The sequence below is a fragment of the Sylvia atricapilla genome, chromosome 1 (genome assembly GCF_009819655.1).
Source record: "Sylvia atricapilla isolate bSylAtr1 chromosome 1, bSylAtr1.pri, whole genome shotgun sequence".
NCBI lineage: Eukaryota > Metazoa > Chordata > Aves > Passeriformes > Sylviidae > Sylvia > Sylvia atricapilla.
The window spans coordinates 83,630,310-83,647,857 of NC_089140.1; the positions used below are offsets into that span (position 1 = coordinate 83,630,310).

General features: G+C 38.3%; 1 protein-coding gene across 3 annotated transcripts in view; it reads right to left on the reverse strand.

The window, feature by feature from the left end:
• Positions 1–17,548, reverse strand: part of COBL (cordon-bleu WH2 repeat protein) — a 158,842-nt gene that overhangs the window by 24,903 nt on the left and 116,391 nt on the right. For all 3 annotated transcript variants that reach the window (XM_066326938.1, XM_066326929.1, XM_066326918.1), the window contains one exon: positions 864–1,176. In XM_066326938.1, coding sequence (XP_066183035.1) covers positions 864–1,176 — 313 coding nt within the window. The remainder of the gene's footprint in view (positions 1–863; positions 1,177–17,548) is intronic.

The window sequence follows — 17,548 nt, forward strand, 5'->3', positions numbered from 1 at the left end:
ATTCAGAGGAATTTCTGGCCCCTGTCCCATGACTCTGCAGCATCACACAGAGCAGATCCCTGTCAGTATTACCAGGCCACCCTCCTTGCTGGAGGCACAGCTTCCTATTTGGCCAGTTCGTATTTGCAGAGTCCTATAAATTTTGGGTTCCCTTTGCAGCCCTGCCACCAACTATGTGAGTTTTGGCAAACTAACAGTGTCAAGAGTCATTTGTGCTTGAAGGCAGTTTCTAGTTAAACTACAGGTTCTCATATTTTCTTTCAAAAACTGTAGAAAAATGTTTGTTTATGGAAAATAAAAGAGGGGAAGAAAGGAAATATGCTGAAAAAAACCCCCACCCCAAGTGTAACACAAGTGGAGGTCAGCATTAGGTGAACAGATATATATACACATATAAATATATAAACATATATTTATGCATGCAAACATTTCCAAACCAATCTCTGAAGTTCACTGCATAAAGTCCTTTTCCACCTGGCTTTCAGCGGTTTAAATTTTCCATTATATGACCTGAATGTCATTTTCCCATATCAATACATGGTAACATTTTTAAAAACTTCAGGTGCTATCAGAAGTGCAAAAAACCCCAAACTGTAACAGAATTATTTCAGACTCCTTGAAGAAATCAACTCTGGAGGGCAGCGGTCTTTTGCAAGAAATGTAACTACAAGTTCAAACACAAAAGTGACCTTTGCCTGTTGCTACAAGTATGTCGCTCAAGGGGATTTGGCAGTGAGCTTTTCACTGGGAGGAGTCACTTGGCATTGGTACTGGTTTATGAAAGAGCAGAAGAAAGTATAAGTTGATTTTCTTAAATGAGTCCCTACCAGGAGGACAAGTGCTGGTGGCAAGTAAATATTTACCTCAGTGGAGCACTGTCAGGTCCCACGCTGTCACAGTAAGTGTTCTGCACAGGGCACGTCTCAGTGCCACACACTGCATCTGCCTCAGCTGGCTCCATGTAGCCATTGACCAGCCTGATGTCCCTCAACTTCATACTGTCATTTTGTGAATCCAGAGAGACAATGTCAGATGGGGAGCTCACAACACCCGAGTCCTCTGTTGTGTCCTCTGATGCAAAACAGCTGCTTTCCGACGCCGTTTCTTCCACCTCCGATAGCCCAAGAACCGTGTCATCCACTACATAAACATTATCATGTGTAGACAGCAGGCTCTCTAAATGAAATATAACAAGGAAAGTTAGCTGGAAGTCATCAGTACATAAATCAGAGAGCTGTTCCTTTGTAATTGGAAGAACCCACATGAAATGCATTAGAAATGTGAGGGAGGGTGCTCAGTATTTGTATATAAGATAAAGATGATTTGAAAAGCGACAAAAATTATGTCCTTCACTTTTAGAGATGTGGTTTGCTATGCTGGTCCTGTGGGGTTTGGGTCTTACAACTTCCATAACAAAACAGTTTCCTAAATTATCTGAAGAGACAATTTTCCAGGGACAGTTTCTTGAGAAATTAGACTAGAGTTTAAATGATGTGGTTCAAGAAATCACTCCTGTTACTCCTTATGGTAACATAATCTCATTATTTCTCTTCTATTCTACGCTAAACAGATTACATTTCCAATAAGAAGTCTATGTACAGGTAAAAAAAAGTAAAAATGGGCAGTATTTTTACCAATTAAGTGTCCTGATTGGGAAATGTCCAGTCAGGACACTTAATTGCTAAAACAGATTTACTGTTGGCCCAGTGGGTGTCACTGATTTTATCACCCTTCAGTTTTTCTATTTTACAAAGCATACAAAATCTCCTAATAAGTGTACAGAAAAGCAGACAGTACCACACTTAAAATAAAAGCTTTTCCAATGTTTAGTTATTTATAAAGGACATCAAGGGGTACACCCTTTGCATGTTTAAATCTATTAAAAGCTGCAAATTCTAAGAAGATATTAGATGCAGTATAATTTCTTGTAGCCTGTTTTAGTTTGGTTCCTATGAGCTACCTCTTCTGGTGTTTTTTGTTAAAAAACACAATTTTAATTTCTCTTCAGAAATGTCCTCAATTTCATCCTGCAATTATGCCATTAAAGGAGAGCTCCCAACCAGGTCAGTAATTTCAACAACTGAAATTACTAAGTGATGAAACATAGAATCAAGCCCAAACACACTTTTCCTGATCAAAAGGAATCAATAAAGACTAATCTAAATGTTTAATTTGGAATTATAAGCGTGCTCCATTCTCTTCTTGAACCTCTATAAGCAACAGGAAGATTAAACTATAGTTTATGGTCTGATCTTCCAGACACTTGTGGTGGATGCTAATTACATGAGAAGTCCCAGGTCTGCAATATGTGAATAAGATTAAACATACATTTCACATCCATATATTTTAGGCTCAGAATAAACAACTTTTTGAAGAATACATGAAGCTATAGCTCAATAAAAACGATCAACAGAGAGAAATACTTCTGAATTACACTGTATACATGGAAGTATTTTCTTTAAATCAGAAAACTGAAAACAACTATGTCAAAGAATGTCACAGAAATACTTCTGTCAGGGTATAGCTTAGCAGTGAAGTTTCAAGTCAAACAAGAATAAAAATCAAGCCAACATTCTCCTTGACTGAGGTTACAAGATGCCATTAAGTACTGAAATTGATTTCTGACAGTAGAAGCAATAAAATTCAGAGGGTTACAAATCATGATTAAACTTTTAAGTGCTGTCAAGCATTGATATTAATGATGGAAGATGATCCAAAGACTCTATTGCAACTTTGGAAGCAATGTTATTTGATTTCTTTGACCTTATTTTCTGTAACATTAGTTCTAGATTCTTGATATAGTCTCAGAGATTGTTCCATTTTAAAATGGTAATTACAGGAACAAAGTATATGTCACTGAATGGATTTTAGTATGCTTATCATAGAAATACAGTTACGAAAAGACTACCATGAGGGATAAATATGAATAGCTTGACAATGAACATCAAATAATAAAACCTCACAAAAGCCGTCAGTGAACAAACAGGTACAAGTATATGGCTTCTTGGCTTTCAGACAAACAAAAAAAGCCCAGTAACAAACATTAGTAAAGTTACAATATGTTAAAACCAGGATAAAGTAGGGTAACAAAGAAATCAATTAATAGAGTGGAAGCTGAAGAGTGAAAGCACACGAGAAGATTTTGAAGTAATGAACAATGCAGTATATATACCTTGATGCAAAGAGACCTCTCTGTAATACATGACAAATCCATTGTCACATGAATGCCATAAATGACCTCCACCCTACAGCTGGCATGGCAATTTACAGCCAAATACCTACTCCCAGATCCTGACATGAGGGAGGCAGCCTTTTCCTCCTTCGCTGTCTCTTCCATTTCCTCATCCTCTTCTTGCCTGCCTGCAACTATTTCCTGCATCTTTCTGTTCAGGGATGTAGATCCTTTTGGTCACCAAACCCCACTTGTCTACTGCAGTAATAACAACACTCAAGTCTCTCCCTGCTCTGCAGCAGGATCCCCACTCCCAGCCCACTGTCCCCACGTACTGACAAACAAAACGAAAACCAATCTCTCATTATCAGAGTCCACAGGCAAACTGATTCCTGTTATGCCTGGATCTTGGCAGCTGAATCATCCAGGCCAATGTAAGAACCTCCTCATTCAACAGCAGTTTTATCCTTAAGCATGGAAATAAAAATAGACATCTTTCTACTCAATGATTAAACTCTCAAAGCTCAAGCAAAACTAAAATGCTCCCCTTTCTTCAAGCCTATCTGTTTGACAAAGTGCTTCCCTATTTTTCATCTCCACCAAGAAGATTCATGAATTTTTAACACAGTTAATGCATGGCACTGAAAGAGTTATTGGCTGAGACAAACCATTCTGATTGCCGCTACTACTTGTCTGAACGTGAAAGCACACATATAAAATATGACTCTGATGGTTCTGTGCCATGTTAACAATCTTGTTTCAGCTAAGAGCAGCACTAAAACACCTCTCTTTCAAAGTCGAGCCATTCTGGGATGGATTAAGTAAGAACTATTCTTCCTCCTACATGCTTGATTAAGTCTTCACTGGTGCAAACTGAAGACGGGATGGGCATTACTGGGTAATGACACATGACATGAAGACAGCCTACCTCAACATTACTGAGTGGTCTTGTCTTCAGGAGACAGAAAATACTTTATGAAACTTTTTAATTCTACAAGGAGAAAAGGGTAACATTTAGCAGTAGGTGTGATTCTGCCTTGCAATTTTTGTGGTTTTTTTTTTTTTCTTGAAGGAATGCACATCACCCAACACTAACACAGTGATGGTGCAACTGAGGATTTTTGTTGGTTGAATAAAGAAAAATCCCAACATATTTTTTTCTTTCCTCTATCATAGTAATAAGACAAATTCAGGCTCTGATCCTCAGGCCCACATGCAGATATATCCAGGATAAGAAAGGGTATTCAGCAAGTACTTCAAGATTGAATGCACAAATAACAATTGCCACAGATAACACAGTAAATTGAGATTTCTATACGGAAGGCTGAGTTTTCAAATATATAACAATCTTCAGTAATATGACCCCATTCACTGGCACCAGGTAGGGAGTGATATTGAAAAGTGTGCAGAAGTCAGTCCATGGTCTTCAAGCTATTCTAAAATCTCTGTGGGACATCTCACCCCCACATGAAACTGCAGAGAGTCCTTCAAAGCCTTGCATTGCTGCTCTACCTATGTCCTGCTTCAGGCTGCAGAAACTGCTAAGCCCACATGACTGCTGTACCAGGGATCTCCCCAGATTTGCAGCAGCAGTGCTGTCGCTGCACAATTAGGTCAACCACGAGTTACAAAGGCTCTCTTACAGAGAGGGACGGACTGGGACGTCTGTTTGCAAGAATGTTGCCCGTGATCATCAAGAGGGAAAGAGCAGAGTAGCTCATAAGTAAAGAATGTGAGCTTCTTGTTTAACACAAAAGAGATCTTGTTGCTTTAATCTCAATAGCCTGTAAGTAATTAGGAAAACACTGAACTCTGAGTTTAGAGGAGTCATATCTGCACTCGTGCAGTTTGATATCGCATATATGTACACATTACTCATCCAGAATGCCAGTGATGGGGAGACAGATAAACCTCACCTGGTTGAAATGCGAATCAGCACTTTCAGAATGAAGACTGAATTCAATATGTGAAGATTTCCATGGGTAAAATATTTACTTTGATTACTACTATGAAAATAACCACCATCGAATTTGAATTAGATTAGAATTGGACCTAAGTATTCAAAAGATGCTTATCCCATCTGGACTTACAAAATTAGTCACCAAAGCCCAAATCATCTCTCCTTCTGAGTCCAGCGGGCACAGGGTGTAACCGTTCAGGAAGTGCTGTGACCTTCTGGTTTTAAAGCACTGCTGATGTCTTGTTATTACACTCAATAAGGACAGACAGAAGACATAACAGTTGATTCAACCCTTACATGATGAGTAACCTTCACAATTGTTTTAGAGATGCAGAGTTTCTCTAACTCACCTAACTCTTGCTAAGAGGTTGGTAATTGTTTTACGATTTCTTTCATAATTTGTTCCATTGCCAAAGAACTTTCTTTTCATGGACTAAAATTGCTTTGCTGTAGTTCAAGTGGTCTATTAGAATGAAGTTGTAAAAAATTACCACAAACTTCATGATGTTGAAGAATATTAATTGTTATAATGATCTCCAAATTAGAACATAATTCTTTCACTGACAGTACTTAAAACTTCTACCGGAAGAAAGAAACACTGCTCTAATTATTTGTCCTGGCAGTAAAAAGTTAAGACCATCACAAAAGACCAGTAATAAAACACTGTGCATTTTTTTTCATACCCTTGGAAGAAGGCTGATGTAAGAAACAGAAAAAGAAAACATTTGTTATGGCAATTATTTACAGAGATTATGAAAATGGAGAACACAGGATTAGCTCGAGGGTTTTCACACAGGTACAATGTGTTCTTGTCACATTTTACTCATGGATCAAAAACCTGTATGTAGAGACAAGTGTTAAAGATCACTCAGTGAGCAGTTAAAGCAGTAGACAGAATGGGTAGCCTTCTCCCTATCATAATTAAAATTGTTTTAATTCAGCATGCTTCTTAGCATATTTGAGCCTACATGCATATATTCTTCTTTTTTAAGAACATAAAAGAAACAAAGAGAAAATAAATGACCACTGTTATACTTTAACAATAGTATTAGAGAGTGGAGGAATGGATCAATTCCAAACCACTCCTTTCCCAACTTCTGGAACTGCCTTGCAGAAACTCCAAAAGAGGCCAGGGAATACTGAGCTGATATACCATGCTCTACAGCTACAGCTCTCCTCCAAAATGAGGATGTAGAGCGGCTTAATGTTGGCTTAGTTTATTTAGGTCACAGAATCACAGAACAGTTCCATTTGGAAAGAACCTCTGGAGGTCACCTAGTTCAACGTCCTCCTCAAAGCAAGGCTATCTTCCAGCTTTGACAAAGTAGCTCAGGGCCTTGAACAGCTTAGCTTTGAAAATCTCCAAGCATGAAGACTCAACAGACTCTCTGGAAAAAACCATGAATCATTCCCTGGGCAGTGTCTAATGCTTCTCCCACTTAAGAACATTATTTTAATGTCAAACTAAAAAAATTCTAGCTGCAACTCATCACTGTTGCAGTCTTATGTTTTTGCAGCAAATCTCCGAGAAGAGTCTGTCTCAGTCTTTCCTCTTCCTTTAAATGCAAGACAATATTCAAACCCTCTTTACCCTTCCCTTTTGCAGGGGAGGGCTGAAGCCCTGTTGCATCAGCACCTTAATGTACATCCTTGATGCCAGACTCTGTTGCCTCTGCTCTGGTGCATCAGTATCTTGTTACACAGAACACAAAACTCGACTCAATTCTGGACAATGGACTCACATGTTGGCTTCATGGTAGCCAAGTGAAGGGGAATAATAATTTCCTGTGATCTGCTGGCTGTGCTCTTGCTAGTGCAACCCAGCCTGTGGTTAGTGCTTCATCACTGCAAGGGCATGTTGCTGACTCACACAGCCCTGCATGTGACTTCCAGTCTCACATAATGAGATATTTTCAGTCTCCTTCCTAGTCTTATGCCCCATCCTCATGTTTTCCAATAGCTTCTTTAATTGAAGTCATTCTCACTGCAAACCTGCAAACAGAAGTAAATCCATCCCTTTACATGCTAGCCAATAACAAAAATTAAAAGACTCACAAAGGACATGTCTCACCGGACAGAAAGGTACATATAGAGTGTTATTAGTTACACCCCGTCAATCTTTCGCATTTCCATAGTCAATCCCAAACTAATGACAGTTAGCTTAGCTACCTAGGTCTACTCTCCTATGGTAGAAAAATAAATGCAATGTGGACTCAATTTAACCTGCTTTATGAATTTGAGGTAGTTAAGCACTTCCCTTGGGGTTAAATTTGTCTGTTGTTAGTTGATATCACAACAGAAAAGTATTATAACTTTCACAAAAGCTTTTTTTGGCAATGGACTTTCCTACACCAAAGGCAATACAAGATAGGATCAAGCCAGGGAATGAGAGCTGAAGAGTGTTCCAGTCCCTCCATTGTTTTTTCCATGTACAAGCAGCTGTGAAGATCTGTGCACTAATGTTTGCTTTTCCTTTCAAACATATACGAGAACGATTGTGAAGTGTCTCTCTCTCTCTCAAAACAACACTACCTAAAATGTCTACTGGCTCTTAAAAGACTCAGAGGAAGCTACCCCTGCAAGTAAATGTCTGCCACCCTTTCCATTTCAGACCTTTATTTTTACCACCTGCCAAACAAGCAAACAAAAATTTCTGAACTAATGCAGCACAGATTTTCAGACAGGGGAAGATCAACATAGTAGACTTTATTACTCTTATTTCTTTCTCACAATCCTTTCTTCAGTGACTGAAAAAGACTCTCTGACCCCTGCAAAGCCCATTTGACCTAGAATGCTGCTGCTATTGTTGAACTGCTTTTCATCCTCTCCTTTTTGGCACCTTCTCGAAGCCACAAGCTCCTTGCTTCTATAAAAGCCTTGTTTGGACTCTCTGACAACTTTACATCATAGCCAGTAACCAGTCTTCCTTATTCAAAGGGATCAGATGTCATAAAAGTGACACAAAGAGTAAAATGCTCTTCGACAGAAAAGGGATCGTGTGTCAAAGTAGATCGTTCCTTGATTAACCAGAGAACATCGTCACTTGGCTATGAGAAGGACAGATTTTAGAAAATGAATCAGTAGTGTGAGTTGTTAATTTCCTTTTATACACAATGAAGTATGATGGGGAGAGCTTCACAATAGTTCCTGGTGTTTACTTTCTGAGGTGAACAGCAAGCTAGAATGATTCACAAGGTGAATTCAGGGCTCTAGATATGGTCGCTTACTTCAGGTGAGGAGAGGGGCAGGCTGCCACCCATGCAGTTCAAAAAAGACTACCAACAAGCAGACAATGTAGGTTAGAGGAGGAAGATAACACAGAAATATATTTAAGAGCAATTACAGATAACTTCAAACTCGCACTTCATAACACCACGTGTAACATCGGCAACATGCTGTGTTAAATAACAGGGCTCTTTGGGGGTGTTTGCAGGACAGGAAAATCAAGATCTAAAACCAGAGACTGCCCAGTATAATGAGCCTGGTGATGAAATAACCCACTCTCCCGATTTTGCTGGGAATTGTTAGTTTTAAGTGATAGATTTTGGGCAATCCGCATCGTTTTCAGACCGGCTTTCACTCAAACACGCTGCAGCATCTAAACAAATGGACTGTGAAGGTGATTTTCATGAGCCACCTTAGAGAATCCACTCTATAAAATTGCTTGAAAAGCATATGCAGTGTAATGATTAAAACCAGAAATAATTAGTGTACCTATGCAATAAAACAATGTTTTATTAGGTGATTTTTAAGACCATAGAAAAAAGCCATTTGCTCAACTTTTCTTTTTAAACTTTGCTATCTTTTCCCCCTCGTGCACTCTGCATCAATTCATTCTCTTCCTTAGTTTGTAAACAATTCCATAAAATCTCTACTGCAGTTTTGTATTTATAACATCATCCACAGGAGAAAAACATAAAACACTTTTGCATTGCAATTATCCTTTCCTTCCCCAGCAACTGGCTGCCAGCAAACTCCGCAAAGAAGAGACACAAAAACCCAACCCTAAAACAAGCACACATATGTACAAGCACTCTTGTGGGATTTAAGAGCTCTTTCCGTAGTACAGAGACACCACTCTACTCACAGTTGTGTATCTATTTCTAATTAAAAGTGATTTGAAAGTTAGGAAGGGTGAAAGAGAATCAGGTCAATCTGTAATAATCTATTACTGAAACCATTAGGTATTACACACATACAAATAAAATATTTCGAACAGCTGCCTTCTGATTTTGGGGACAAAGTATACTTGTCTTGGGCACAGAAGCACTTCTACTGAGAACTGCTGCACAACTGAGAAAAAACCTTCCTATCAATGCAGACTTACTAGGAAATAATGGCAACAAATACTGGTTTTGCTAAATACTGAAGGCTAATAGTGAATTGCAGGCTGAGTGATAATTAACAAAATGGAATTTCCTCACTCTTGCAGAACCCTCCAGTTCCCCCATCAGTGCATCCATCATTTTCCCTTACATCTCCTTCTCTTTTTATAGAATAGTACCTTAGTATAATCTGAAGTCAGACAGAGCCCTGAGAAAATTGTTTTGTGAACAAACCACCTAACTTACAATTTAAAATTGCACAAAAAGACTCCATTTAATTGGCCAAGACATACTTCAGCCAAACCACCAATAATGCAAATACCTGCATAGATTTTTCAAGAGCTAGCTCCAATCTAGATATGAAAACATTTTCATACACCTCCACAGTATAAAGACACAAAGCTCTACTCTGACCTCTCTTGATGTACATTAACTGACTCCTCTTGGACCTCCTGATCAGTTGAATACGTGCTTCTGTCTCCAAGAAGACAGAATAATAATAAGTTTTCAATAAACTTGGGCTGGTGGTTTACTTTGGCAATTATATTTCCAGAAATATTTTAACCTAGAAGAGCATGTTTTTTTTCTGAGTTATAACACATTTTACTGCACATACGAACTCTTTTCTACTCTTTTCACACTCTATCATACTCGTCAGAGCTGTAAGACATCCAATTATGTCAGTAAAAGTATATACCCGGTGAGACACTACTTTGAGTTCATGGACACTTCTTGTCACTAAAACAGTCTGTCTTCTGAAACTGCCCCGTTTCAGAAAGAAAAATTTATTCTTGCAGGGAAGAAAACTGAAGGCTGGAGTATACAAAGTATCTCCCTGAAGTTCTTGTGTGATACTCTCCAAAAGGGCATTGTATCATTTTCAAAGGATGATTCCTAGGCCTTTTGAAGACCAGACTCCTGTGCTGGGATGAGGGCAAACCAAGAGCAGTGAGGCCAGGAGAGTGCATGTCAATCAGACTCTCCACCCAAAACACTGCCAGGAACCCCTGGATCTACACTAGCAGGAAACAGGCACACACATGCTGCAGAGGCCCATAAGGGCAATTCATTTTTTGGAATTACAGCAAAGACAGATTTCTCTTTCAATGACAAAGACACAGCCAAGCAACCGCAGCACAGGACAAGAATCAAATGCAGAGAGGGTATCCCGAGTCCAGAGGACATGAAGATGATCCTCTCCAGCACCTCTCCAGTGCAGACAGGCTGAAAGAGCTGGGTTTGTTCAGCCTGGAGCAGAGAAGGCTCTGGGGAGACCTCACAGCACCTTTCAGCTCCTTGCAAAGGCACCTTACAAGAGAATTGGAGAGGAATTTTTCACAGAGGCATGTAGTGACAGGACGAGGGGGAATTACTTTAAACTGGAAGAGAGTGGGTTTAGATTAGACATTGGGAAGAAATTCTTCATTTTGACATTGCAACAGATTGTCCAGAGAAGTTATGGATGCTCCATCCCTAGAAGCATTCAACTTCAGGTTGGGTGAGGCTTTGAGCAAAGCTGGTCTAATGGAATGCATCCCTGCCCACAGCAGGAAGTCTAAGACTATAGATGATCTTTAAGGTCCATTCTAATCCAAACCACTTTATAGTTCTTCTATCTATTCTATAGATACTATGACCTCCACACACAATCCATAAAGTATCTTTTCCAGCAGTGCACACTGAAGGCTCTCTGGGAGCCTAGAAAGAAAGGGAACACTGGAAAAGTAGAGGAAAAAGTGCCCACAGAAGAGCACTGCTTTCATGCCACCACTCCTCTTTGGCAGCAGATGGACTACATCAGATTATTTCAGACATAAGCAGAGATAGAAATACTTAAGTCAGAGCTGAATTTGGCCTGCTCTTCCACAGTCCTTGTGTGAAGTCAATTATCTCATCAATCATGCTTTGCCCTGGGGCTCTCTTTCCCTATTAACTTGAAGAAATGCAAACACGCAAGAGCGGTAACTGGATGTTACGCTTTGTACTGATTTGTGGATAGTAAAATGTTAATGGCAGTGCCATCTCTGTTGCTCTGGTGAACAATAGCCTGATGCAAGAAATGGGTCATCATCTGAACACCCACTTGGAAAAAATTTTCCCCTTCCATATTATGTGCTGTTAGTATCAGATCCTGCAGCAGTTAGGTTCTGCTGTGACTTCAATGGCAGCAGGATCAGACCATTCACTGATTAAAATGCAAAGCTGCAGATATCTCCTGCATGGGATGAATCCCCACAGGGAAAATTTGTCTGCATTTTTATTCATGTGAAGCATTTTAAGGCTTTCATTTACACAGTTCATTCAATAATAATGTGCATGCTGTATAATGGGGTACCTGATTAAGCATGCTTAAGTGCTTTGCTGGAGCAGGGCCATTTCTAGAATTTGAAGGTTTGCTATGATCATACCCTCCAAACAGGCAAGCTAGTTTGGGGAATTTTTCACCTAAGTTAATGGGCTTAAAAAGGATCAGCATAAAAGGGGGAAATTTGGAAATGCCTTTTGAGTTTCTTTCTTTTTAGCATCGGTTTCCTCCTCAAATTAGACTGACAAGGTCACCCTATTGAAGGTTTTAAGCTTTTCTACAAAAACCTCCTTTTAAACTGGCTACCAGCTTCTCCTGAATAAGTCACGAAGGATAACAGTCTGAAGTTCAGTTACAAAAATTTAATAAAGAGGTAGAAGGACAGAGCGCAGAGACTTTGTTCACATACGTGTTGACATAAAAACTCATTTTCTATTATCTACCAGGGATAATGAGGGTAGGATGCTATGAACCACAGCAAAACTTCAACCCCAGGTGAAATGGGGTTTAGATATCAGAGAACTCAGTCATTAATAGAGAAGTTCTAAAGAAATGCTTAAGGAATTACTTGATAGGGTCTGTGGGAAGAAAATAAGAGAACAAAGAAGAAAATAGAAAATGAGAAATTCTCAAATCTTTTTGGTTTTGAAAAGCAAGAATGTCAAGGTCCTGGAATTTTAATCTCCATCTATTTCTCCCCTTTTTATTCATTATTATTTTTCTCTCTTTCCTGTTCTTATCCCTAATTAAAAAGTGAAAAGGCTATATTTAAAATAAAAAGGCACCTTCTCTAACCAAAGAACCAGTTAATCTTTTTTCCTAAAACCATTACCCAAGAAGTGTGTTTAGGAAAATTTTTAGCAAGTGTGATTGGCCACTGTTGCACTTCGTATACTACGGTTTGTACAGTAATGCTCAAACATTACCTTAATTCTCCTGAATGCTCATAACTTTAGCATGGTATTATAAAACTCTCCACTCACCTTAGACTGGCCCCTATCAAACCAGCACAGAATCAAGCAGTGGTTTGTTATTACTCTTCCCATTACAGCATGAAAGTTTAAAGACTTCTGTCTCAATTGCTTTCAGCCTGCTAATTTTCTCACAGGCACTAATTTAAGTTTGTGGAAAAAACCACAAGGAGTTTCCCTGTGCAAGGATTTTTTGTGTAAAAGAAAGCAATCGATATATTGCCAAAGCCTGGTATTATGAACAGTGGCATGTATTTAATATACTCTGAAAGTGAAGAAAAGGCTTTGTAGTACAGTCTGTGTCCTTTGTAAGAGCAGGCTGAAGACAAATGACTTTATTTCAGGAACATCTGAATTCCATTGATTAGCATGATGAATACAGAACAGGAAAGATGCCAGGTACAGAGGAAGCTGGGCATGTCCACAAGGGAGTCGACCAAACAAGCAAATTACAGTATATGCACTTGGACACTTAAACCTCTAAGTTTCTTTAACTGACTGGTCAGTTAATCAGCATATTGCTCTAATTCTCTGCAGGAAAGCAGAGAAGGGTTTTAGAAGTGAAAAAAAATACAGTTTTATACTGTAAGCAATCAATAAAATATTCACACATATTGTATTTAATAGCAATAGGATCTCTTCTGGGGAAAAAAAAACCACAAAAAACCAAAAAAACAACAACAAACAAAAGCCCAAAAAAGATGTTTCTTATTTTGGGGGAGAATAGTGGTGTAAGTTTTGCTTGATAAAAAATAATTGTATCACTCCTAAGCGTTGACTGAACACATCTGAGGTTGGTAGTACCCTAAAAGGGTTTCAGGACAAAACCAAGGTACCAATGCAATGCATTTATGCAGTAAACCCCAAAGGTCATCTACTTCCAACAACACCAAGAAGATATACAGCGTGGCCCTTCTACAGTCCTTGGCAGTCCACTGTGAGGCTTTCTGGAGAACAAGTCTGTAAGAGTTTGTTTGCCTTCCAAAATGCTCCATCTCTTATGAATAAGAGTCAAGTAAACAAAGCTCTTATATTGAACTTAAAGCCAGTAATTATTTGTTTTCTTACAGTCTTTTATAATTCTTACATAATTTGTGATAATTCTTGTTTTAAGAAGTGTATTTATTCAAATCTTGACTGTTTAATGCATAGACACACCTTAAAAAAAAGATCTTTTGCATGTTTCCACATAATTTAGAAGAAATGTTGAAACTATTTCCTCATTAAGTTTTATGATTTTACTAAGTGTAAAAATATTTTCCTTTTAGCTTTTTACCTTCTTGTCAAGTGAAAAAAAATTGAAAAAAAAAAAAAACATGGAAAAGTAAAACACTTCCCCACATATTTTAAAAATCAGAAAACAGTATTTTTTATTAGATGCTTGAAGTGGAAAAATTAGTTGTTTTGTTTGCTCTAACAAGTAAGCAGATAATCCCCTAAGAGTATTTCACTGTTTATGGGAGGGCACCATACATTTAACCAACTTTATTTTCACCTTTTAATCACTATAATTTTACAAGAAAAAATTGCATTTGTCTGTCATAGTCCTTTTTTCTTGTTCTTTCTTCTATCTTCTTTTGTTTTAGGTCTTTGTCCTCCATTACACCCTACCTTTGCTTATGGTAGTAGGTTAGAAAGTAATTATTTTATCCATGTCAGGAACCAATTATGGAATCCACAAAAGGAGCTGACAAAAGAGAAGCTGTCTCTACTCTCAGCCTTTTGCTCCCTCATGCCCAAAAACCCAGAAGTAAATGTCCATGGCCAGAATTTTTAATTTTTTAGAAGAAAATAGGCAGGCATTTTAGTCAGTGTTTACTGACTTAGAAGTGGTAATAGGAAAAGCTGGGTATGAGCAGCTCTAAAAATGGAAAAGTGCTTCGGTATTAGAATCATCACTTACCTGGAACAGAGAAAACTTTTCAACAGTTTGTTAACTGCAGCTCCATAGACATTGCCTGCATTTGAATCAGCAGGATCTTGCACTATAAATACCACTTAAAGCACCAGCTTTCCAGTTTGATTTGGCCCATACCTCATATATACCTGGCACAACTTCAAATTCACACCCAGGATGGAAGTTCTCACACACACACTTGCACCACATGCACATATCTGGTTGAACATAGATGTTTAGTGCCACTTGTTACCGATGAAGTGAAAGTTGTTCGATGTGTATGGCCATGACGACTTTCACCGTTCACCTTCCACCATTCAAGGGCAGCAGAATATGTCTAAGATGCCACTAAGTTATTAAATGTAAAGCTCCTGTAGTTAAAACTGCTCTTTGTTTGACAAAGGAAGAGGACAACAAGGAATTTGGTTTCACTCGGAAGAAACATCGACAGTTTATCCACAGACTACCTGGATTGCAAAGCTGGTCTGCAAGGGAATTATGAGTAGAAATGTGTTGACATTTAGTCAGAATGGGAAAAGGGAAGCTCAGGTTTATTCCACACTACATGAAATAGATAAGTAGTCAATTAAAAATCTAAATAACAGGAAATGTGTCTAGAAAGACTACTGCATTCACTGGGGTCCAGTCCCATACTTATGTAACCAGAAAATATTTTCTTCAATTACTTAAAGTGATTGTGCTCCCTTACAGTCAGAGTGACTTCTGGGTCAAAGTCTGCAAAATCATTGCAGAAATATTGGAAACTTTTATTTTCAATAGAGGCAGGCAGCATAGTGTAGGGGAATGTAAGGGAATATGAAATTACCCCCCCATTCCAACCAGTGTTTGTACTCAGGACTCAGTCTCCTTCCTTAGAACTTTCTCAATGCATGAGAAAATCAAACAGATCTGGTGACCCAAATTTACTATTTTCTTATTAGAAATGAACAGAAAGAAAAATCTTTCATGTTCAAGGTACATTCCAGGAATATAAAGGACTCAGTAGTTGATACCTATTCACCATGTTGCCAGCTTCTAGAGTAATTCATTCTTCTTTGGACTTGATGCTTTCAACAGTCATTTACCACTAGTAAATGGTGCCAGAGCACCACACAAGAATATGCAATAAAAAAGGAATAAAGCAGGGGATTTTTGAAGGGAAATATACAGGATCACCCTTCCTCTTATCCACCTCAGCAAAAAATCAGCATTACCTGTAAGCTCTTCTGGATAAACAAAGAGTTAATTATGCCACCTTTTGTTTTGTCAACTTCTTAAGAATTTTGAAAGTGGACTTCTCTAGCCACAGAGCTGCTAGAGCAGAAGCTTATGAATAAGAAGTCTAAACAGAGACATCAATTTTGTTTCACTGTCTTTGAGGGGGGAGTCCATAGTTTTACAATGACATCAGAAAACAACATGGCTGTAATTTTCGAGGGATGGAATAAGTTTCATTCTGTCTTCTAAAATAACATGTATTTTTGTATGGAACGTTAAATGGTGCCTACTGCATGTACTAAATATATACTGAGAGTCATGGTAGTGACCGGAAGCCAAGCTCAGAAGACAAAACTGCTGTCATACACACACACACACAGAGCCCAGCTCTCAAAAAGAGGCACTTTTGTACTGGGACAGAACAATAAGGAGGGCTTAAACTGGCTGTAAACATAAATGATGAGGGTATGAGAATCATGACCACAGAGTTTACTCTAAAAAAGCAGAATGAAGGGACAGATGATGGGCATATAATAGATTGGATGGCCATATGTTTAATGAACAAATGCATCATAAGCCTTTGCAACTCATCTTACAATTCAAACTGGATGATTTCTCTACCATTCTCCCTTGGCACTTACTGGAGCACTCTAGATACCATAGACAGCTTTAAATAATTCCAGTTGAAAAACAAGAAGAAGAGAAAGATTTCCTTTTTCCATTCATATATTGTATAAATATATTTACAATATTTTTCTCCATATTTTACCTGCCCAGAATAATTTTCAGTGCTAGACCAGTAGCACATTTTCTGAAGATAAAAATGGAATGAATTCAAGGTTTAGTATTATTCTACAGCCTTGCCACTAGAAAAGGAAAAAAAAAAATCCATCTGCCCAATGAGAAAGACAACATTAATTTCCATCCTCAAAAATTCCAATTGTAAGGAAAAAACCCGAAAGTATTTAATGTAGAAAAGATACTTAAGGATGCTTTGAAAATCAGAGATTTTAGTCTCTGAGTGACTGAATTGCTGGTCATGAAGTACTTTGTCTGTGAAAGAAGATGGATACTAAACAGATCTGGTCATGATTTTAAAGTTCTAAGACTCAAGCTGATAAAATCCACCTAGCAGAACACAGTCTTTCTATACTGGCACTAAACCTGACCTCCTCTTATACACTTATGCACGTTTTTAGCACCTATACCAACCATACACATGAATTACCACACTTTGGACACAGCTGCTATAGATACAGAGGCAGTATCTATGCAATATTTTAGCCAATATGCCACCATACTATGAGAAAGCTTAGAGCCAAACTTTGAGATTGCATCTGGAAGACACCATCACAGTGGCATCACCTGAAAAAGTAATTTAACCTCATTTTCTTATTTGTGATGAAACTAATTTTAAAAAAATCTAGAAACAAAATTATTTTTATAAGTTGCAGGAAAAAAAATACTTCAAAAACTAAAACCTGAAAAACTTTGTGTGTGAGATTAGGTTGAAATTCACTTTTAGTGTTACACTTTGTTGCTCTCCTACTGTTAATCTGGGACAACACCGGCTCCCTCTGGTGGCCAATGTGCAAAAGGATTTCAGTAAAATCATGCGCACCACGAAGCCTAACCTGTTTCCAATTCACTGGATTTCGTATGTGTTGAGAACATTAATCAGAATAGGTTTAATCATAAAT